Raw genomic sequence first — 23,049 nt, 5'->3', positions numbered from 1 at the left:
GCAGACCTCTAAACCCAGAAATTCCCATGTACTTGCGAGTAATATGCAAACTCATTTGAAGACATGCATTTCTACTACATGATAACTTCAAATTTATGGGGAGTCATATTTAAGCATCTCCTACAGGCAGCTACTGTAAGTTTTATAATTGCCAGTGTAAGTGTATATTTCTTGGGAGCTCAGGTAAACACCATTATACAGTCATTGACTCCCGAGAAGTAACCTGATACAGAATCACAGAATCATCTAGGTTGTAAAAGACCTTGAAGATCATCTAGTCCAACCGTTAACCTAACACTGACAGTTCCCAACTACACCATATCCCTAAGCGCTATGTCAACCCGACTCTTAAACACCTCCAGGGATGGGGACTCCACCACTGCCCTGGGCAGCCCATTCCAACACCTAACAACCCGTTCTATAAAGAAATGCTTCCTAATATCCAGTCTAAACCTTCCCTGGTGCAACTTGAGGCCATTACCTCTTGTTCTATCGCTTGTTACTTGGTTAAAGAGACTCATCCCCAGCTCTCTGCAACCTCCTTTCAGGTAGCTGTAGAGGGCGATGAGGTCTCCCCTCAGCCTCCTCTTCTCCAGACTAAACAACCCCAGTTCCCTCAGCCGCTCCTCGTACGACATGTGCTCCAGACCCTTCACCAGCTTCGTTGCCCTTCTCTGGACACTCTCGAGTAATTCAATGTCTTTTTGTAGTGAGGGGCCCAAAACTGAACACAGTAATTGAGGTGCAGCCTCACCAGTGCCGAGTCCAGGGGTAAGATTACTTCCCTGTCCCTGCTGGCCACACTATTTCTGATGCAAGCCAGGATACCATTGGCCTTCTTGGCCACCTGGGCACACTGCTGGCTCATGTTCAGCTGGCTGTCAATCAACACCCCCAGGTCCCTCTCTGACTGGCAGCTCTCCAGCCACTCCTCCCCAAGCCTGTAGCGCTGCTGGGGGTTGTTGTGGCCGAAGTGCAGCACCCGGCATTTGGCCTTATTGAAACTCCTACAGTTGGCCTTAGCCCATCGCTCCAGCCTGTCCAGATCTCTCTGCAGAGCCTCCCTACCCTCGAGCAGATCAACACTCCCACCCAACTTGGTGTCATCTGCAAACTTACTGAGGGTGCACTCGATCCCCTCGTCTAGATCATCAATAAAGATGTTAAACAGGAGTGGCCCCAAAACTGAGCCCTGGGGGACACCGCTTGTGACCGGCCGCCAACTGGATTTAACTCCATTCACCACAACTCTTTGGGCCCGGCCATCCAGACAGTTTTTTACTCAGCGAAGCATGTGCCCATCCAAGACACGAGCAGCCAGGTTCGCCAGGAGACTGCTGTGGGAAATGGTGTCAAAGGCCTTACTAAAATCAAGGTAAACAACATCCACAGCCTTTCCCTCATCCAATAAGCAGATCGCCCTGCTGTAGAAGGAGATCAGGTTTGTCAAGCAGGACCTGTCTTTCATAAACCCATGCTGACTGGGCCTGATCATCTGGTTGTCCCGCATGTGTTGTATGATGGTACTCAGGATGACCTGCTCCATCAGCTTCCCAGGCACCGAAGTCAAGCTGAAAGGCCTGTAATTTCCCGGATGATCCTTCCAAACTTTCTTACATATGGGCACCACATGGGTTAATTTCCAATCTGTCGGGACCTCCCCGGTCAGCCAGGACTGCTGGTAAATGATGGAAAGTGGCTTGGCGGGCACCCCAGCCAGCCCCTTCAGCACCCTCGGGGGTATCCCGTCTGGTCCCATAGATTTGTGTACGATGCAGTAGGTCACTGACTATCTCCTCCTGGATTGTGGGGAGAACGTTCTCCCAGTCTCTCTCTTCTGGCTGAGGAGGCTGGATTCCCTCAGTACAACTAGTTTTGTTATTAAAGACTGAGGCAAAGAAGGCATTAAGCACGTCAGCCTTTTCCTCATCACTTGTTGCCATGTTTCCTCCTGTGTCTAGCAGGGGATGGAGGCTCTCCCTCGTCTGTCTTTTGCTGCTGAAGTACTTACAGAAACATTTCTTGTTGTCCTTGATTGCTGAAGCCAGATTAATTTCCATCTGGGCTTTAGATCTCCTGATTTCCACTCTGCATAGCGTCACAGCATCTTTGTAATCATTGTGAGTGGCTAGCCCCTTGTTCCAAAGGCCGTTAACTCTCCTTTTCTCCCTGAGTTGCAGCCAAAGCTCCCTGTTCAGCCAGGGTGGCCTTCTCTGTCACCAGCTTCTCTTACAGCACCTGGAGACTGCCTGCTCCTGTGCCATTAACACTTCCTTCTTAAAGAGTGTCCAGCCTTCCTGGACCCATATACCCTTCAGGACCATCTCCCAAGGGATCCTGTCAAGCAGGTGCCTAAACAAGTCAAAGTCAGCCCTTTGGAAGTCTAGGATGGCAGTTCTGCTGCCCCCTCTCCAGGCCTTTCTCAGAATAGAGAACTCTATTACTTCGTGATTGCTGTGCCCTAGTTGGCCTCTAACCGCCACATCATCCACCAGTCCTTCTCTGTTCACAAAGAGGAGATCCAGCAGGGCACCTTCTCTGGTCAGTTCACTCACCAGCTGTGTCAGGAAGTTATCTGCCACACATTCCAGGAATCTCCAGGACTGATCCCACTCTGCTACGTTGTATTTCCAGCAGATGTCTGGGAAGTTAAAGTCTCCCACAAGGACAAGGACAAACGATTGTGAGATTTCTCCTAAGTGCCTATAGAATATTTCATCCACCTCTCTGTTCTGGTTAGGTGGCCTATAGTAGACTCCCACTATGACATCTGCCGTCTTGGCCTTCCCCCTGATTCTAACACAAAGACACTTCATCCTGTCTTGACTATACTTGTGCTCAAAGCAATCATAACAGTCCCTAACATACAGCGCCACTCCACCACCTCTCCTTCCTTGTCTATCCCTTCTAAAGAGCTTGTAGCCATCAATTGGCGCACTCCAGTCATGGGAGACATCCCACCATGTTTCTGTTATAGCCACCACATCATAATTTTCCTGTTGCATCATGGCTTCAAGCTCCTCCTGTTTGTTACCCATGCTGTGTGCATCGGTATAGATGCACTTCAGATGGGCTGATGTCCCCAGCACCTTTTCGCATTTAGAGATCCTAATTCCAGCCTGACCTTTCACAGGTGTTACCACGGTTACTGATCCATCAATATCCTTTGCATCTTTGTTGTGCTGCATGTCTCTATCCCTTGCCTCCACCAAGATGGCAGGGTGAGGGTCGTTGCTGGTACACCATCTCACAAACTGTGGTAATCTTCCCTGGGGCTTATGCCTGGGAGTTCCAGTTTTGTCCCCTTCCCCCTTCAAATCTAGTTTAAAGCTCTGTCAATGAGCCCAGCTAACTCCTGCCCCAAGATCCTCTTCCCCCTCTGGGACAGGTGCATCTCATCTGATACCATAAGGTCTGGCGTCCTGTATACTAATCCGTGATTGAAAAATCCAAAGCCCTGAGGGTAACACCAGTCTCGGAGCCACAAGTTCATCTGTTGAGTTCTCCTGTAATCTTCCTCATCCATCCCTGCAACTGAAGGGATGGAGGAGAACACTATTTGTGCCCCCGACCTCTTAACCAGTTTCCCTAAGGACCTGAAATCTCTCTTCATTGCTTTAGGACTTCTCCCGGTAATGTCATCGCTACCCACCTGAAAAACCAAGAGAGGGTAGCAGTCCTTGGGTCTCACTAGAGCGGGGAGTTTTACCATGAGGTCCTTCACCCGGGCCCCAGGGAGGCAGCAGACTTCCCTATGAAGCGGGTCCTGTCTGCATATTGGGCCTTGGACACCCCTCAGAATGGAGTCACCCACTACAATGACTCTTCTGGGATTCTTCTTAGAATTGTTTTAATACATGGTCTAGGACGACCCAGCCTTGGTGGACCTTGGTCTTCCTCCTTGTTTGTCTCATTTTCTTCATCCTTCTCTGCTTCATTCAAAAGTTCCAGGGCCCCAAATCTATTGTGAAGGGACACCATGGAAGGTGAGGGAGGTCAGGAGGGGATTTTCCTGCCTCCCTGAGCAGGGACCTCTTTCCAGTCTCCCTCATCTCTTAGCTCCCCTCCTTCTGCCTGGTAGCAAGAGGGTGAGGCATCACCTGTCTCTTTTGGAGCCTCCATTTGCTCCTGTTGCTTTAGGGGTGCTAGGGTGTTACTCCACCAATCAATTTCCCTTTCACACTCCCTAATACTTCTTAATCTTTCAACCTCTCCTTTGAGCTCAGCCACCAGGCTGAGCAGGTCATCCAGCTGATCACAGCGCACACAGGTGTTGTCACTGCTGCCCTCCAGTAGGATTGACAGACTCAGGCACTCCTTGCAGCCTCGGACCTGGACTGCTGCATGTTTACATGGCAGCTCTGTCTGGGTCGATACGCATCTCTCATGATCCCCAGCCTGCTCTGCTGTACCACAGAATTTGAGCAGAGATACAGAAAGTGCCAAGATTGATTCTTCCTGCAAGGCCAGGCCAGAATGTGAAAATAAAGACAGGGCTAAGCAGATTAGATGTATTAAGTGATATGACTAAAATCCCAATTATGAGAAGAGATGGCACAGATATAAAGCTGATTTTATTTGATGGAAGAAAAAAGTTAACTTTTTTTAAAATCCTTGTCGAGGGAAAACATACATGACAGGATGGGGGAAGGTGAGGATATATAACTGCAGATCACAGTTTTGGATCCGTTTGTGCATGCTTGCTCAAAATCAGCACCTGCTTAGTCTGCTTTCACTGGGAATTGTGGAACCCTGTCTCTCAGTAAGAAACTGCAAACTAACAAACTAGACCTGGCTGTACAACGAAAGAGTACCAAACATATATACACATCATTATAATTCTAGAAAAAGCATTTGCGTTTCTTCTTTTCTAGGAGAAAGCCTGAGAGCTTATATAAATGTGAATGAGTGTATTTTAAGGTCACATTGAAATGCTGAATTATTGTTTAAGAAACTTGGTTCTTCTCCATTGTGCACATAATCCTTACGCACATTAAAGACTGTACATAAAGTTACATAAAAAGTTCAAGATAAAGCAGTCTGGTTCTTTTTTTGACTAACATTCTTACCTTCTCTTCTTTGAGTTTTATGTTATTTCAGATTGCAGTTAGTACAAGATAAACAATAAGAGGTCACTGACTTCAGTGCTATACCACTGAAATGTAATTGCCTGCCACAATAAAGTCCTAATGAGCACAACTATTGTCAATGGGAGGTTGCCTTGGCAACAAAGTTACACCAGAAGATAATTATCCAAGTGGTGGAAGGTGACGCAGTCAGTTGCCTGACAAAGGTTCGAAAAGTATAAAAACTTTTCAATTGCTCAAGTTGAAGAGAAGCTTTCTATATCAGGAGTCTACTGACATAAGGGAAAATACTGACGTGCTGAACATGAAAGGATCTGGAAACTTCCAGAGAAATGCAGAGACAGAATAAGGACGTTTTGTTTAAACAAGAACACGTTTCCATTGCCAGTCTTGCAAGCAAAAGTCCTTGTCTCATGTGTTCCCATTTTCCTATGGTGCCCAAGAACTATATTTGATTTAAATCATACTTTTAAAGAAAACAATGCCTAAAGGTGTTCTTGAATTGTAGTGCAAGTGGGTGAGATCAAGGCTGAGTTCAGTAGACAGCAGGACAGTGAATTCCAGCTCTCCGGTAGGAAGCTAAAAAAAAAAAATCCCCAAGAAAAAACAAGAGCTGGAAGAATCAAAGGAGAGGCATGACCTGAGTACAGGCTCCAGAGGCTGCTGATGCTTTTTAATCCAGGAGCTGGTTTCTCTGATGGTATATGGCAAGTGGACAAGAAGAAGAATCACTATCAAGTCACACAGCATTTTTACCTTTCCTAAGAAAAATGAACTTTCACATTTGCATTTTATGTGTGGACAGGAAAGGTTATATCCCACTACGTTTGTCTCCCCTACTTCAGAAACATTTGACCTGCTGGCCAGTTTCAATCAAATTGACAAATGCCTAGAAATCTTGAAGACATGATCCTACCCACATGTTAGTAATTGGATATTAAATATTCAGATGTCCACACACTTTTAACAAGGTCACTAAGCAAGACTGTAAAATTAAGTTGTTGTCAAACAAGAAAGAAAGTGTTCATGAATTAAAAGGACAAAAATAATAGAATAGTATCTGTGTTGCTCACTAAATTACTAAGTGGTCTTGAAAAATAATAGTTTGCTAGAGATGTAAAATTTTTCAGGATAGCTTTTACTGGTAAAAAATAAAGCTGTCTGCATAAAATTGCAGAAAGCTGTCGTGTCACTGAATAATAAAATGGCAAATGAAATTCAGTCTGCATACATGCACAGAGGGAAAAACACTGCAAAGCATAGACACACCTGATGTCGTCCTTGACATTAACCACTAAGACAGAGAAGCTGGACTAACTATGAACCTGAAAGCACTCATATTCAACAGGAGAAAAGGCATGAGAGACTATAAATACAGAAATAAAGAAAGAAATAGAAAACAACTTAATCTTCTCTATGAATCTATGGTGTGCTCATCTCTTGAAGTTTTCATTTAGTATATGACAGAAATAAAATTTATAGTAAAACTATAAAGACCACAGAGAAGAAAGAGAAGCACAAAAAGTGGATGAAATGGCTTCTGTAAGTACCGATATTTTCTGCTTGGAAAAGGAGTGATTGCATACAGAGACAGAAAACAGTTTTGAAACAGGTGATGGGGAAAAAGTGAATAAAGAATGATTTGACACCATTTTTCATAATCAAAGAAATAAGTGGAAGTGAATTCAAAAAAAATCTTTTGTTAAATCAAAGGAGGATAGTTTTTTTTTCACACTGCATAAAGAAATTGCAAAAAATCACTGTCATGGGATGTTTTAAACATTATATTTTAAAAAAATTAGATACATACCTAATAATACTCAATGGGCATTTAAAAAACATTTATAACAGATAGAGATATAATAAAGCTTCTGAGTAGCAGAACATGGGAGGGTATATACCTTCCCCACTCTTTCGCTCTCACTCTAAATGTTTGTTGTTGTCCACTTAACCTAATCTGGTTCAAGGATATTTATAGCCCAAACCATGCTTCGTATAAAAAAAGACCAGACCATTGGGACAGTGAGAGGTCTTATGCTTATGCTGAAGAAAAGAATGAGAACAATTGTCTACTTAATATCATGGACTCAATATGGAAAAGAGCTGTTAGAATTGCCATAAAAAGAAAAATATTCCTGGCCATGAAAAATTAAATCTACTTTCAGTAGATGTATTTTGAGTCTTTTGCCTCAGGTGGCTTAAGGCTTTGACTGAGACCGGAGTAGTAATAATATCTTTCTTGTATAGATTTTCCGGTGTCTGTTGAGAAATGCACTCCTGTTTCAACTTTAATTGATTTTTTTTTTTTTAAATAAATACAAATCACAAGACAACTCTACTGAAAAACAGATTTAAATCATTCTCATATTCAGGGAATCAAAATCTCTGATTGAGTCTATGTAAAAAATGGAAACACAGGAAAAAACTACAGCTGTGTTTTTGAACATTTCTTAAATTTCAATCACTGATGGCCAGACAAATAACATTATTACATGTAACCCATTTTCCTCCTCTTTTCTCTCTCTCTTTTTTTTTTTTTTTGGTGGGAGGTGATGGTGTTACAATTTCCGTAATCAAACTTTTATCATAATATGTCCCTATAGTTGGGCCTCTACTTTTCCATTTGGATAAAGACAAAACCTGTGCTTCTGCAGTTCTTCATGAGCTTCAGTAAGATTCTTGAGTCCTCAGCACTTCTGGAAAATGACATTTTTCTTATTAAAATATAACATTAGATGTCTTCTTTCAAACAAAATCTTCTTGATCAAAAGCTAATAATGAGCTACATAAATGATACCAACAAATAAATGGAAAACAAAGATGTCTGTTACCATATCGGTCAATAGTGTATATGAGGTCCAACATGATATACATGTCAATAAAAATTAACACTAAGTCAAAAAGAGGGAAAAAAACTTCAACCCTCCTTGAAGGAAAGGATATAAATCACTGGTCAAGTACCTGTGAAGACACATTTACATTTTCCAGAAAAATGAAAAAATGTTTATTTGGAGAAAAGGAAGTCTCTGGGATTAAGAAGAAAGATTAAAATTCAAGGAGGAAGAAATACATTTTTCTGGACCCACCTGCAGGGCTTCAGTAAGAGAGACATAAGCCAGTAGGTTCCACCAGCAATGGGTGCTCTCTATTGAAGTTTGTCTAACGGATGCAACCTGAGAAATGTGCTATCTACCAAGAAAGAAAATCTTCTTAGAAAAAGAAGGCAAATAAGCTGGAAAAGGACAAGCAATCATTCTGATTTAACACCAGAGTTCAAATCACAGCTCTACTTTCTCATCCTCTCTCCCTTGCACTGGCTGTGGTACTCATCAGCCCCCTCACTGGGCTTATCTGCAGAAAACTAACAGATACTGCCAAGAAGCAGGGGGTAACAGGAACTAGGAAAAAGAACTATATTCAGCAGTGAGACAGGAAATCAACTCACCAGTATTGTCAAATTATGTCAGTTTTGTTATTTGATTTTTCCTATACATTTTGTAAATCTTTGTAACTGTTTTGCATTCTACATGGTAGATTATATGCTTTAATTTGCATTTATTTTCCATGGTAAGCCTTAAGATACCTTGGTAACACTAAAGGTTTCCTCACACAAGAATAGGGTCAAGCTGTAAAGTAGGACACCATGGCACTGTAAACCATACCCATCTCACCTGCCTCTTTGTGGTGTATCCAAAGTCTGAGTGTGTGACTCATTTTAACTACATCAGCCTACTGGTGAGCTGGCAATACAGCAGTCAGCTAAGAGGTACTAAACAAAAAGGCTTCCTGGCAGGAGAAAATATTAAGCTGTACACCTGAACTCTAAACATTCACACGGCACTTGCCACCATGTATTTAAAACTGAAAACTAATATACATAGCTGCTACAATTTTTTTCATTTTCTTTTTTTTTTTTTTGTTTTCTGAACAAGTTTTTAGCTATGGAACTTGTGTCAAGTGTCTCTTCTACAAATTATGTACTACTACAGAGATACTTACACAGAGAAATCACTGCACAAAAGACAGCACAAATAGGTAATTTATGTAAGAACATCAGATCGTAAGTAAAACACTGTAATGAAAAATACATGCACTCCATTCTACATGAAAAAATAAATAAAATTAAGTACTTATATGCCAATAGAAATTCTTATCCTATTTAAAACAGCAGTCAGTATAACACCATGTTATCTTGTATCAAGACGATTTGATGGGATTCTTAAAGACTTTCTTCCAGCTCCAAACTGCCCAGAAATCAGATGTACTTTTGAATTCAATATTTGTGTGGTTTAAAAACACTGATAGTTAAAAATAAACACTGTTCTGCTTTAAGTATTGGTATACAACCACTGATGTTCAAGACCTGTAATTTCTAGTCAAGGATGAAGAACTTAGAATGGATGCCATCACTGTAATGGCATTGCAATGGCATTGCTTCCTTTCCCACAACAGAGATATACGCAGCTGCACAAACACAGTGGATCTTAAAAGTGTCTCAACGACAACACACATTTTAAGAAATAAAGTAAACCAAAAGAAATATTTGATGCAAACTTCAATAAAATGTCTTAAGCTGAAGCAAGGATACTTTCTGCGGTTTTGATGGTAAACATTTAAAATATTTATCTAGAGTAGAACAGTACAGCTGCTGAGCATGGAGACATCCCCACCGTTTTTAATACAATAAATCTTTTAAGTCAGAGTTAGAAGCCAACAGAAGTCAGTTTCAAATACACAAAGCAATCTTCAAATTAGTGTCAAAACACCCCTCTGGCAAGGAACAAATATAAAACTGACTTGCATTTCATAAGTCCACAGAAATATGTTAAACACATATATCCTGAATAATTCAGCCATCATGCTATCTCATTTTACCAATCCTTTATGCCCAAAAAGATGACAAAATGTAAGATAAAAAGGTAAGAGATATTAGAAAGAAAAAACTGAGATCTTATGCTAGACTATTTTGGTCTGTGGAATCTTTCACACTTGACAAAATCTCTGAACATTCATATTAATCAGTTTTATAGATTTAAAATTTGAGTGTCTTGGGCGTAACATAACAAGCAATTTCTATTTTGAAAGAATTTACAAGGTATTTACAGCATTTATCTTTACAAAAACCAAACAACAACAATAACAAAGCCCGAATCAAATGAAAAAGTGGGATAATTCACTCTTATTAAAATGCAATTCAGGTTAAAGAATAAACAAAACTGAGTATTTATGGCTAAGAAGCTCTCTCTTACATATACTTTGTAAGCAAGATGCATAAAGTCTTTAATTTTTCTGCTTTACAAAGTTCTGCTCCAGAAGACAGTGACATATTTTAGTGGATTTCAATAGATACAGTTACAGAATACCACAGTATTCACTGAAGCGAAGGATTTGGGAACCTTTCCAAATTTCTCTTCCCCTCGACTCTAACTAGTTCAAGTACAGGTATTTTGGATTATGTTCAATGATTTACTTCACAGATCCTAACAAATGACTGATGAATCCTAAATTGAACTAGACAGAAAATATGACACCTACTGTACATACTGAAACAGAGGTGGACATCATTTAAGTGTCCAATCCTATCCTCACCGAAGTCAATGGAAGAACTGCAACAAATTTTGAGAGACAGAATGAGGTTCTAACAACTCCAGACAACAAGTTATCTATCACACTAGGAAATATATAACAGCAGACTATTTAAGTGTGCTGTCATTCCTCTGAAAACCCCCTGCTGCAGTTCATGAGAAAATAGGACCTGCTCTGAGAATGACCAATCTGGAATTTAAGATGGAGACAGCACAATATTTATCTTTCCACTGCAAACAGAGGAAAACATGTAGCTCAGCAAGACAAGGCTTTGATGGGGAGAGAGGAGGACAAAGGAGATAAAATGCTTTTTTATGTGAAAACATCATCATCAGGATCCTCTCTTTCAAGAGAGGCCACTGTTTTCTAATCCTTGGGAGGGGAGGGAAGCCATCCACCATCGTCCTGGATTTCTGCAGGAAACATGGGAGCCAGAACGCACCCCTGGTGCAGACATGAAGAAATCCTACTGTCCCGCCTGTCTTCCCATTCCTTCAACATGAAGGAACCTGACTGTCCCACCTAGCCTGACTCTTCTCTGGCCCAACTCCTTTGCTGTTCCAGAATCATGCCACGCACTGGGACTACAGCTGCCTGTAAACAGTGCCTTGCAAGATGCCCCATCCCTTCCCAAGAGCTGTAACGTAGGTAAGAGTCTGAGCAAAAGCCCTCACATCAGCAGTGCGGGGATGCCTATAGTACCTCCTGTGGCTAATATTACATTGCAACATGATTAGTTCACCTCTCTGAACTTATACTGGAGTTAAAGGTATTTCTGTTTACAGTAGTTTGAAAGTATTGGGGGGAGGAGGGGGGAGTCAGTACATGTACATCCTGAGTAACCACTAAAATAGCAGCAGGCATAGGTGTGGAAATCTAAGTAGAATCCTCATGCTTTCTTATTTTCCTGCTTTAGGAGGCAGGAGGTAGCAAAAGCAAGCCTGATAACAGCATAATCAGCCTTTGAGTACAGTGAGAAAAGCATCTATCCAGGGCCTTACATTAGTAGGATTAGTCCTTCCATCTGTATCTGGGAAGCTAAATTTCTCTCAAAAATAAGATCACCTATTATATTTCTGCCTTTACTAATTTTACATCTCCTTCAGATCCAATATCACAGGTCCATCCACAGCTAGAACCTCTGAAAAACCTCTTTACCAATGTATCTCTAAATGACATTTTGACCTATAGCAGGCTTTACAGTTAAAAATATATGAATCAGAAGATAAAACTAACTGAACAAATACCACCTCTAAAGTGTTTTCCATTTCGAAAGCAGCACTGCTAATATAGTTGTAAATGATTAAGTTAAAAATCATATGCAACAGAATGACTTAGTGACAAGTTATTTGTGTAAAAATCTGTAATGTTATTGCTTAACACTTTAGCAAAAACTTTGCACAAACTTTACCAGCTCTTGTAGGTTCACTGCATTTATTATCTACATTATCAGGCTGGTAAGATCTATATTATAGGTTGATAACAAGTTTGGTATAAGCACAACTGAAATCTGATAAGCAACTTTTGGAATCAATCGAGGTTGTTTCAGAAAAAGGGTTGGTAATATAGGTGATGGTCTAGATTAAGGTATGCTTTAAATACACTGTTCACCAAGAAATGCATACAGAACAGTCTGCTAAATAATGAAACCTAGAAAACAGTACAGATCTGCTGCAGCTGCTGAGTCAAAATACAGAATTACTCCTTAAGCATGTTTAATATACAAAAATAATCTCACTCTAGGTATAAGAATCCCATTTATGTATAAAAAAAACATTTAAAAGATACATTTGAAAATGCCATGTAAATACATAAATATTAAGCTTTTTAAATACAATAGAGAATTTCCATAAAATAGCAAAATTTGCTAAAAAAGAGTTACATTGAAGTGTAACTTGAGAGATGCATATGGACTAGCAATGAGAAAGGGTTCCTTTCAGCATGGCAATAGTTTGAGAAAGTAACCACATGCTTGGTCTTCAAAATAAATTTCTCAACATTATCGTAGAATCATATCTCACAGATGAGCTCAAAGGGAACTTTTGGCAAAACAGCTATTTCTTGGGCACATATGGGTGGCTGGCTGGATTAAGGAAGAGCGTTTACATGATTTTAGCACATTGATGAGACTAACGATCAAGTACCAAATGCAGTGCTAGAGTTAGCATGGTAAAAACTGCTTCAGGAATTAGAAACGATGCAGTATTAGGGAAAAAAGAATTCAAAATGAGAGAAATAAGCTACAGCGAAACATTTCAATACCTCAGTCTTTCAGTTTATCAGAAGGATCTTACAAAGAATAAATAATTTCCACTGAAAAAAATAACAGGTAAAAACAGATATTAAAATGAATAACAAATGTTATTGTGAGACAAAGGAGGTAAAAGGACCCCAAGATGGAAGCAACAGACAATTTCAATTCAGAAATTTGTTGAAGATGAATAACCAAATAAAACCTGCAAGGATACCACTTCTTAGGACAGATTAACAGTAGAAGTAATAGATCCTTCATTTCTTAACATTTCCTTATCAGATTTGGATACCATTCTACAAAACACAGTTCACTGAAACAACTTTCTGGACTCATTAAATGAACAGCAAACAATTCTTAACCCTCTATTAGAAGTTTTGATAGATGGTCTAAGTGGACATTAAAGTGTATGAAACTAAATATTACTACATAACGAGTAGATGTAAAGACACTGATATTTAAAGATGTTACATCTCTTTATAAGACAAATTATGAGTTATTTTCATATTTACTAAACTAAATCAGCTGCAAATACTTGTGGAATTTAAAATATTTCTACTTTTTCCCTTTTTTTTAATTAACTTCAACCACGAAGGTAGTAGATAGGGATATATTGTTTAAATACATAATCAAAAATCGCAACCAGAAGTAACTGGAACATTAAGTAACACAACTAAGAATGGGTGAACAGTTTTGTTCTGATATCAATTCCTTCACTTGACAGTCAGGCAAGAAAAAAATTTCCTCAGTTAGAGGTCAGTAACACAAGGAGTTTTGTCTGGACAAACCATAAGACAGAAGACATGACAGAAGGATGAATGCCAAGAACTGGAGACTGGAAGCTAGTATTGGATTGAATAGTTAAGCAGACGGGCAGTAAGAAGCCTGGAGCTCAGAATCAATGGAGGGCATTGATTAAGCACAATTCAATGTTTTGCTTCTCTGACAAGACAGAAGGGAATATTGACATTAACCCATGCTTTCAGTGAGTGTTCATTTTAGTACTATAAACTATCATGACATCAAATGCTTGGTTTTGAAGGGCAAGAAGACCGAAGATATTAAATGCTTCTAAGTGGTCACGATCACTGAAGGCTTTTTCTCTTAGCATAATGATTCTCAGATGACATTAAAAAAGGTTCAAGAAAAAACACACAGAAACATACTGGCATGTCCAAAACACAGTATCAGAGTTATGAAGGTTTAAAAAAAGTACTTACTTGGTATGTGTCCCATAACCTGATGGTACACTGTAAAGGGACTTCTCTCATCAGCAAGTTATTCATCCAACGGAAAGCAAATTGCAAGTATTTCACCTCGTGCTGATCCAAGTGCCTATGAACTTGTTCTGAAAACAGAATAAACAGACATTTTACTGCAACTTTTCTGAAGTTCTTAAGTATCAAATGCACTATCTGAAAAAATAAAATACTCCTCTGATTGCAAGCAAATAAAATGTGGTGGTGCATACAAACACTTACAACTGAATGAAAAACTCTGAAATAGAAATGACTAGTTAAACATTACATTGGATTTATTTTTCTGCCTCTAAATAGCTTAAACAACTGCTCTCAGTTGTGCTATATTAAGAAAAGATTAAGGTCAGAGCTTTACAATATGCCACAAAAAATATACAAAGTTATAAAGTGAAATGATTAGATACATATATCCTCACTAATTTCTTAGCCTACAAATTATTTGGGGCAAGACTGCAAGAAACAAGGTTTACAAATAACATAATGGCTTCCAAAAATAAAGTGTTGGTAATAAAAAGAAGACAACATTAAATTAACAAGGCAAAGAAACATAAGGAAGTACATGTAAAGATTGCATTCACTTGAGACCAAACAAAGCGAGATAAATGTGTAGAAAATACAGTTAGCAAATTTAAGTAAATTGCAGCTTAAATAATTTTTTAGTATAACAAATAAATACAAATAAAAACCAGTACAAATCAATGGTTTCTAAAGCATACTCATACACACTGTGTTTATTGTAGCACGTTTATTATTTGAAAGCTGTGATAATCACTTGCATAGGTTATTGCTAGAGCTAATAGAACTAATCTGCTACATGGCTTTTATATATTTAGCAGAATTTCCTCCAAAAAGGATCACAGACATTCTGTTAACAGGTTTCAGCTAACAGGCTCAAGTATGCCATTGCCATGGTATAAATGACAAATACTGCAGAAATACCAATGTCTTATTTTGGATAAACATATGACAAGAAGTCTTTGTTAAAGCCTAAATAAGACATTCCTACTGTCTTTCTTTATACAAATACATTCTTGGGAGATTTTGCTACCCAGATCTTCCTTCATCCACATTCACAGAAATGTATTATCAGCTAAAACAATGAGTACATACTGATCTTACAAAGTTCACATTTCGCAGAAAGATCTAAAAAGGCACTAAAATACTAAACAAACAAACAAAAAAAAAGAATCCCAAGAGTATGGTAGCTCTGTTACAGGAAACATTACCTAAAGATTAAGGTAACAGAAGTTAAATTATACTGCAATATAATATAGACCAAAGTTATTCAATTCCTTTTTTTCTAAAGATGTATTTTCTGGCTATATGAAAGTGTCAGCCAATATGATACAGTTGTTTCAATATGGAAGCAAGTAGTAGAAATTTTTTTAGATTCTAAAAACAATCAACAGTGAGCTTTTTTAAAAATAAGCCCAGTCACAACACATTACACCACAGGTCCACCTATCAGATACAACATCCTGTCTCCAGTGGCGTCTGAATACAAATACCCACGGAAATATATAAAACATTGGTATTTCTCCATGGCAGTTCTCAGCTTCTATCTATCTATGGTTGAAGCACTCTTCAGCAGACCTGTTATCTATGTTCCTAAAGTCATATCCTTCTGTAATATAAATACGGGCAAGTATATAAAATTGTATGCACATCTTAAAACTATCTGTTACCTCTCCTGGAAACTTTTTTAAATTGTAGCTATATATAAAGATGTGTGAATCTTTAAATGATCCATTTCATTTCTATGTGTAACACTAACCACCTAATTAGATACTTCTGCTATACAACAGACTGAACTGCTACTATGGGATGTGAAAAGGTAGAGAATGAGGGTGGAGAGGTAACGATCTTGTGCTCTTTTAGGCAATCTCATCAAGTCCTGAATAATCCCTCTCCTCTGTCACTATGTGTACAGGAAAAGTACTACAGCATTACCACTGTATATTGTGCCTACGTATTGTCAATATCTCTAAAATTACATGAGAACTTTGTGATAGATTTTCCACTACCCATAAATAGCATCAGCCTTCCAGTCTCAAGACCCTGTGACTAATCTTCCTTCCTCTAAAAGCCTAATATCTTCCCATCACCTTCATACCCTTCTTTCCCAGGCATTCTGCAAAACTCATCAGCTGCCCCACCTGGGAGACAACAGTCAATATCAAGGCTAGTTCTGAGCTCTGCATAAAGTGAGCAACCTATGCAAGTGTGTCCTGGTTTAGCCAGGATAGGGTTAAGTTTCCCCAGCAGTGGGGGGAAGCTCTAGCCGGGTTATTCATATGCCATGCTGACGTCACATCCTGGCGCGAGTGCGGGAAGAATTGGCGATCACGTGGGTTGGCGCAGCCGGTTCTCTCTTTGCTGTATCGGTATATACTTTGCTCTGGTCATTGTTATCACTGTTATTGTTGTTGTTTGTTGTGTTGCTGTTGCTCTGTTGTATTAAACCTTTCCTTATCTCAGCCCCGGGGCTTTGTATTTCACTCCCTTTGTGAGGGAGGGGCAGCGGCCGCGTGGTCTCAGACCCTGGCAGGGGCTAAACCATCACAAAGTGCAATGAGTATCTAACCAGTAATCCAAACACAACAGCTAACTGTGGGGCTCCCTCTGCAGCCCTTCCTCAGCAGCACTGCTCATATGGATCACTTTTTTTATTTATTTACTTTTAAATAACCAACAAATGAGCTTTATAAAAGTTGTGGAATTCTGCACAGTGGACACTTTTCTCCCTCTGTAAAATGCTGATGAAGCAAGTCCTCAGTTTGAAAAGTTATTGGAAGGAGAAGACAGATGTGGTAACCATATATGTTCTGCAACCTTAGAGAACTAGGTTTAAAAATGAAACAAGGCAGTTTGTATGTAGAAGTCCACATTTTGAAGATGGTATAAGCTTCAGAAGCCTCTGTATTTTCACTTTCCACACAGAGGTCTTGCATTGCCTCTAATTTCTAAACAGAAAATAGAATAGAATTAGAATAGAATAGAATTAGAATAGAATTAGAATTAGAATAGAATTAGAATTAGAATAGAATTAGGATAGGATAGGATAGGATAGGATAGGATAGGATAGGATAGGATAGGATAGGATAGGATAGGATAGGATAGAATTAGGATAGGATAGGATAGGATAGGATAGAATTAGGATAGGATAGGATAGGATAGGATAGAATTAGGATAGGATAGGATAGAATTAGGATAGGATAGGATAGGATAGGATAGGATAGGATAGGATAGGATAGGATAGGATAGGATAGGATAGGATAGGATAGGATAGGATAGGAGTTGGAAGGGACCTACAACAATCATCTAGTCCAACTGCCTGACCAATTCAGGGCTCACCAAAAGTTAAAGCATGTTCTTACAGGCATTGTCCAAATGCCTCAAACACTGACAGGCATAAGGCATCAGCCACCTTTCTAGGAAGGCTGTTCCAGTGTTTGACCACCCTCTCAGTAAAGAAATGCTTCCTAATGTCCAGTCTAAACCTCCCCTGGTGCAGCTTTGAACCATTCCCATGCATCCTCTCACTGGATACCAGCAAGAAGAGATCAGCACCTCCCTCTCCTCTTCCCCAGTTCAGGAAGCTGTAGAAAGCAATAAGGTCACCCCTCAGCCACCTTTTCTCCAAACTAGAGAAGCCCAAAGTCCTTAGCCACTCCTCATAGGACATTCCTTCCAGCCCTTTCACCAGCTTTGCTGCCCTCCTCTGGACGCATTCGTGGACCTTCACATCCTTTTTAAATTGTGGGGCCCAGAACTGCATGCAGTACTCCAGGTGAAGTCACACCAATGCTGAATACAGTGGGATAATCACCTCTTTTGACCAGCTGGTTATGGTGTGTTTGATGCACCCCAAGATGCAGTTTGCCCTCTTGGCTGCCAGGACACACTGCTGACTCATGTTAAGCCTGCTGTTGACCAGCACTCCCAGAGCCCTTTCTGCAGGGCTGCTCTCCAGACACTCATCTCCAAATCTATACTTGTGCCCAGCATTACTCCATCCTAGGTACAGAATCTGGCATTTGTACTTGTCAAATTTTCAACTGTTAAGTAAATCACTGATGACTGTCCAATGCTCCCATCTATCTAGATCCATCTGCAAGGCCTCTTGTCCCTCAAGACAGTCAACAGCACCTCCCAAGTTTGCTATCATCAGCAAACTTGCCAATGGTGCATTAAACTCCTGCATCCAGATCACCAATAAAAATACTGAACAGAACCAGCCCTAGAATTGAACCTCGAAGGACACCGCTAGTGACCGGTCTCCAGCTAGATCCAGCCCCATTCACTGCAACCCTTTGAGCTCTGCCCTTCAGCCAGTTCTTCACCCAACGCACTGTTATTAGGTCAGTTATTCAGAACAAATACAGAATTAACACTGTGTGTCTGCCTTCACTCTAGGCAAATTTAGCTCCAAGTTAAATACACTGAAGTGAGATCCTATGTTAAATTTATATTTTAAATTTCACACTTAGATACCTATATTGCAGACTATAATCAGATAATCCACTACATCAAGCAGGATGCAAAAAAGTCAGGTTTATTTCTAACTAAAGTTACTAACTTGTAAACATTTTTGTTCTTCACACAGCAGAAACAGAATTTGGTTGCTTGCAGCCATTGAAAGTAAGTAATAAAGAACAATAAATTGTGTCAGTTGTGATATTTTAACTACAGTTGTTAATAGGCATAATGAATTTCTTCAAAGTTGCTTTCTAGTCTAAACAAGTTGAAAAATAGAGTACTAAACTCTGTGCATTATATAAAATTGATGCAAGACTGGAATAGAAGACGCTTTGAGTAAAAAAGCTAATTCTTCCTACTTTGTAAGTAATCGTGAGTAGAGGCTATTTTGCTGATAAAAGTAATTTGGACAGTCATAATCTAAATTTAAATTTTCCGTTTCAATGAAAATAAGTACGTGTGTGCAATGAACAAGCAAGATATATAATTACTGTCAGCTCTCAGACTTCAACTATTTTATAAAAAATACTGCTACTGCAGTTTCTGATAGTAAAATTATTTTACAGTTTAAAAAAAAGATAGTTCATTTATCAAAATTCAAAAGAAAGAATAATGACATTTACTAAGTTTCCCAATACTTTCAATAAATCTATATATAAAAGTTTTGGTGAAGCACATCTTCTGATTAAAGAATAAAATATATTATATAGATGCATTCCAAAGTAGCATCCCGTCAAAAATATGTACTTCACACATTTATAACTATTTATAATTTTAATACACTTATTGGATATAATAGTTTGAATGATCACATTTAGCCACCTTAAACAGATGCTTCTCATGGCAGAAGAACCTACACACATAAAATATTTACCATTAATGCTTAATGTCAGCTTCTCATGCTGTTTTACAGATTTCAAAATTAATGTTGGATGTGACTACAGAATAACAAACTAAAGCTACAGATAAGGACAGAAATAACCTGTACTAAAGCATGACTTAACTACTGTCCTGACTGGGGGATACTGAGTGCCTAGCCAAGTTTACATATAAGCAAAGAGAAACCACAAAATAATAGTAAAATTATGTGTGAATTGACAAATTACAGTGGCACAGTATGGTGTCACCACATCCATCTGTATAATTAATTGCTTCAGAATATTAGCCTTTTGGTGTTGACCTTTACTTAAAGACTTCTATCAACTCTTGCAATCTTTTCTGATGTTTTACTTTAGAGCTAGTTTTGACACTTCTAAAATTATTTAAAGTTAATTTTTTACTCATATTTCATACTCTGGGAACTTTATTTTCAACTTCATGTTACCAATACATTATACATATTCCATTGTAAATATAAAAACCACTAACTGTTAAAAATTATCTGAAATGCAGTTCAGCAAAGAATCTTTGATAAACAGGTCTTTTAGTTCAACAAAAGGAAGAAAAGTATGTATTTCTCATGAAGATCCACACAATTCTTGAAAAGCGTACACTAGCTACAACAGTAACTCCTCTGGTACCAATCCAAAATGAACACTAAAATAATGAATTTACTTTTGCCACAGATGCTTATTGGCACTGCCATTTAAACACAGAGTAAAGTCTGTGAATTGCTCCTCAATGTATGAAAATATGCTGAAGAAATACGCTAGCACTCCAGAAATATGCTAGCACTCCTATTCTCCATGGAACCACAGATTCACTTCAGTTGGAAAAGACCTTTAAGATCATTGAGTCCGACTTTAAACCTAACACTGCCAAGTCCACCACTAAACCATGTCCCTAAGCACCACAACTACACATCTTTCAAATACCTCCAGAGATGGTGACTCAACCACTTCCCTGGGCAGCCTGTTCCAAGGCTTGATAACCCTTTCGGTGAGAAATTTTTCCTAATATCCAATCTAAGCCTCCCTTGATGCAACTTCAGGCCATTTCCTCTTCTCTTATCGCTTATTACTTGGGAGAAAAGACTGATACCCAGCTCGCTGCAACCTTCTTTCAGGTAGTTGTAGAGAGCGATAAGGTCTCTCCTTAACCTCCTTTCTCCAGCTAAACGACTCCAGTTCCCTCAGCTGCTCCTCATAAGACTTGTGCTCTAGACCCTTCACCAGCTTCATCGCTCTTCTTTGGACACCCTCCAGCACCTCCATGTCTTTCTTGTAGTGAAGGGCCCAAAACTGAACACAGTATTCAAGGTGTGGCCTCACCAGTGCCGAGTACAGGAGGTCAATCATTTCCCTAGTCCTGCTGGCTACACTATTTCTGATACAAGCCAGGATGCTATTGGCCTTCTTGGCCACCTGGGCACACTGCTGGCTCATATTCAGGCAGCTGTGGACCAACACCCCCAGGTCCTTTTCCACCAGGCAGCTTTCCAGCCACTCCTCCCCAAGCCTGTAGTGTTGCACGGGGTTGTTGTGACCCATGTGCAGGACCCGGCACTTACCCTTGCTGACCCTCATACAATTGACCTCGGCCCATCGACCCAGCCTGTCTAGATCCCTCTGTAGATCCTTTCTACCCTTGAGCAGATCAACACTCCTGCCCAACTTGGTGTTGTCTTCAGATTTACTGAGGGTGCACTTGATCCCCTCGTCCAGATCGTTGATAAAGATATTAAACAGAACTGGCCCCAGTACTGAGCCCTGGGGAACACCACTTGTGACCGGCCGTCAACTGTATTTAACTCCATTCACCACCACTCTTTGGGCCCAGCCATCCAGCCAGTTTTTTTACCCAGCAAAGGGTATGCTCATCCAAGCCATGAGCAGCCTGTTTCTCCAGGAGAAAGCTGTGCAAAATTATGTCAAAGGCTTTACTAAAGTCTAGGTAGAGAACATTCCAGCAGCACTCTAGGATTTTCTTCTTTCCAGACCATGTCAATAAAGGCAAATGTTATAGACTAATCATTCAGAGATTAACATAATGGAAGACAAGCCAAAGAAAGCAAACAGCATGAGGCACTGACACGTTACAGAAAACATTTCCACATCTACTACAGATGAGAATCTTCACTGTCAAATTCTCTACATTTTTTTAGTTAGTCACGTTGCTATTTTTAAAAATGACTGACATTGCAAATAAATAAATAAAAATAATCTTCTATAAACTTAAAGATAATAACACAGGCACCTACTAAGAAAGCATGACATCCAGAAGAACCATTGTCTGGAAACTTAAAACCCTTTCATTTTGAAATACATAAAGATTCTTGCAGAATTAACATAGGAGCCTGTCTTTCTTTCAATTCTCAAATAACTCTTTTGGAAGGTTCCCTGTACGAAAACATGTATCTAACAATGACAAGAAGTCTTTTAAAACAAACAAAAAATTTCTTTGGTGGGTAATAAACTTATGGAGGAACTTAGCAAAGACTGAACTACTATGCAGAACTAAGAATTCCTTCAGAGATACTGAAGGTCTTCAGTCACTATTTTATTATTTTTTTCCCTCAGTTAACTCTTGCTATTAAATACAACAACATCTTCCCAGACACCTTTTAAAAAACCGATTAATAGACCAGTGTGATACAAATTTCTCCTCCTTGCTTCACTCCATTGGTAAGAAAGACAAAAATCCAGCAAGTTTTCAGCTGCAGAATCTGATAGAAATTTGATAGAATTTGTTCTTTTCCTTAGGAAAAGTTATGAAAAACGTAATCAGCTAAATTTAAAATCCAGACACCTTTGATCCCATGTTAGGTCGAATAAGCCATAAATAATAATTTCTTACTATAACTCACTCAATTTGACAGTTAATGGTGACAATGAAGCTTCATAACTTAGGTTATAGCAAATCCATATTTAAATTTTTAACATTTCCTGTGACAGTCAAAATATTACAATGCCTGGCATTTCATTACCTCATGGTTGATCAGATTTCTCCCATACACCACTGTGCAAATATTTACCTTTTACTAGTCATATCAGATTATCAGTTAAATTTTGCCATTGACTATTGAAAGGATGAATTTTAAAAAAGAAAATCACATGGTTTAATCTCAAATTCATTCACAAGGGATGTGTTTGCAAGCCTGGAATCTGTCTGACCATTAGATTAAAACCAGTGAACTGCACTGCCACAATTTGTGTGATATTGAGTAGGCAACAATGATGTTTCACTCCCTGTGCAACATTGACATTTCTAGACTACAAAAAAGTTTTCATGGCCCAGCCCATTATAAGCAGGGTAAAGTAATATTTCTTTTCCAGTTTCTTCATAATGCTGTGACTTGATACTTGACTTGACAGCTTCCCAGTACTATTTCCCATCTATAAAATTTGTTTTCTGTACTTGTTTTTCAGTAGTGTTTAACTGTGCAAAGCAACCAACCAGCTAGATTTTACTCTAGTTAATGCAGTATTATAGTAGGCATTTGTTTCTA

The 23,049-nt window shown here is 39.2% G+C and overlaps 1 protein-coding gene across 4 annotated transcripts in view; it reads right to left on the bottom strand.

Moving 5' to 3' along the window:
- TBC1D22A (TBC1 domain family member 22A) overlaps positions 1-23,049 on the bottom strand; it is a 199,412-nt gene that overhangs the window by 74,539 nt on the left and 101,824 nt on the right. For 3 of the 4 annotated variants that reach the window (XM_074870048.1, XM_074870049.1, XM_074870050.1), the window contains exon 11: positions 14,145-14,272. In XM_074870048.1, the coding sequence (XP_074726149.1) occupies positions 14,145-14,272 (128 nt within the window). Of the gene's footprint in view, positions 1-12,260; positions 12,757-14,144; positions 14,273-23,049 lie in introns of those variants that run through there. The other variant, XM_074870051.1, reaches the window with a different exon arrangement.

This window comes from Strix uralensis, chromosome 5 (genome assembly GCF_047716275.1).
Source record: "Strix uralensis isolate ZFMK-TIS-50842 chromosome 5, bStrUra1, whole genome shotgun sequence".
Classification (NCBI taxonomy): Eukaryota; Metazoa; Chordata; class Aves; order Strigiformes; family Strigidae; genus Strix; species Strix uralensis.
The sequence above is the reverse complement of the archived record's forward strand: the minus strand, read 5'-3'. Positions and strand labels throughout refer to the sequence as shown.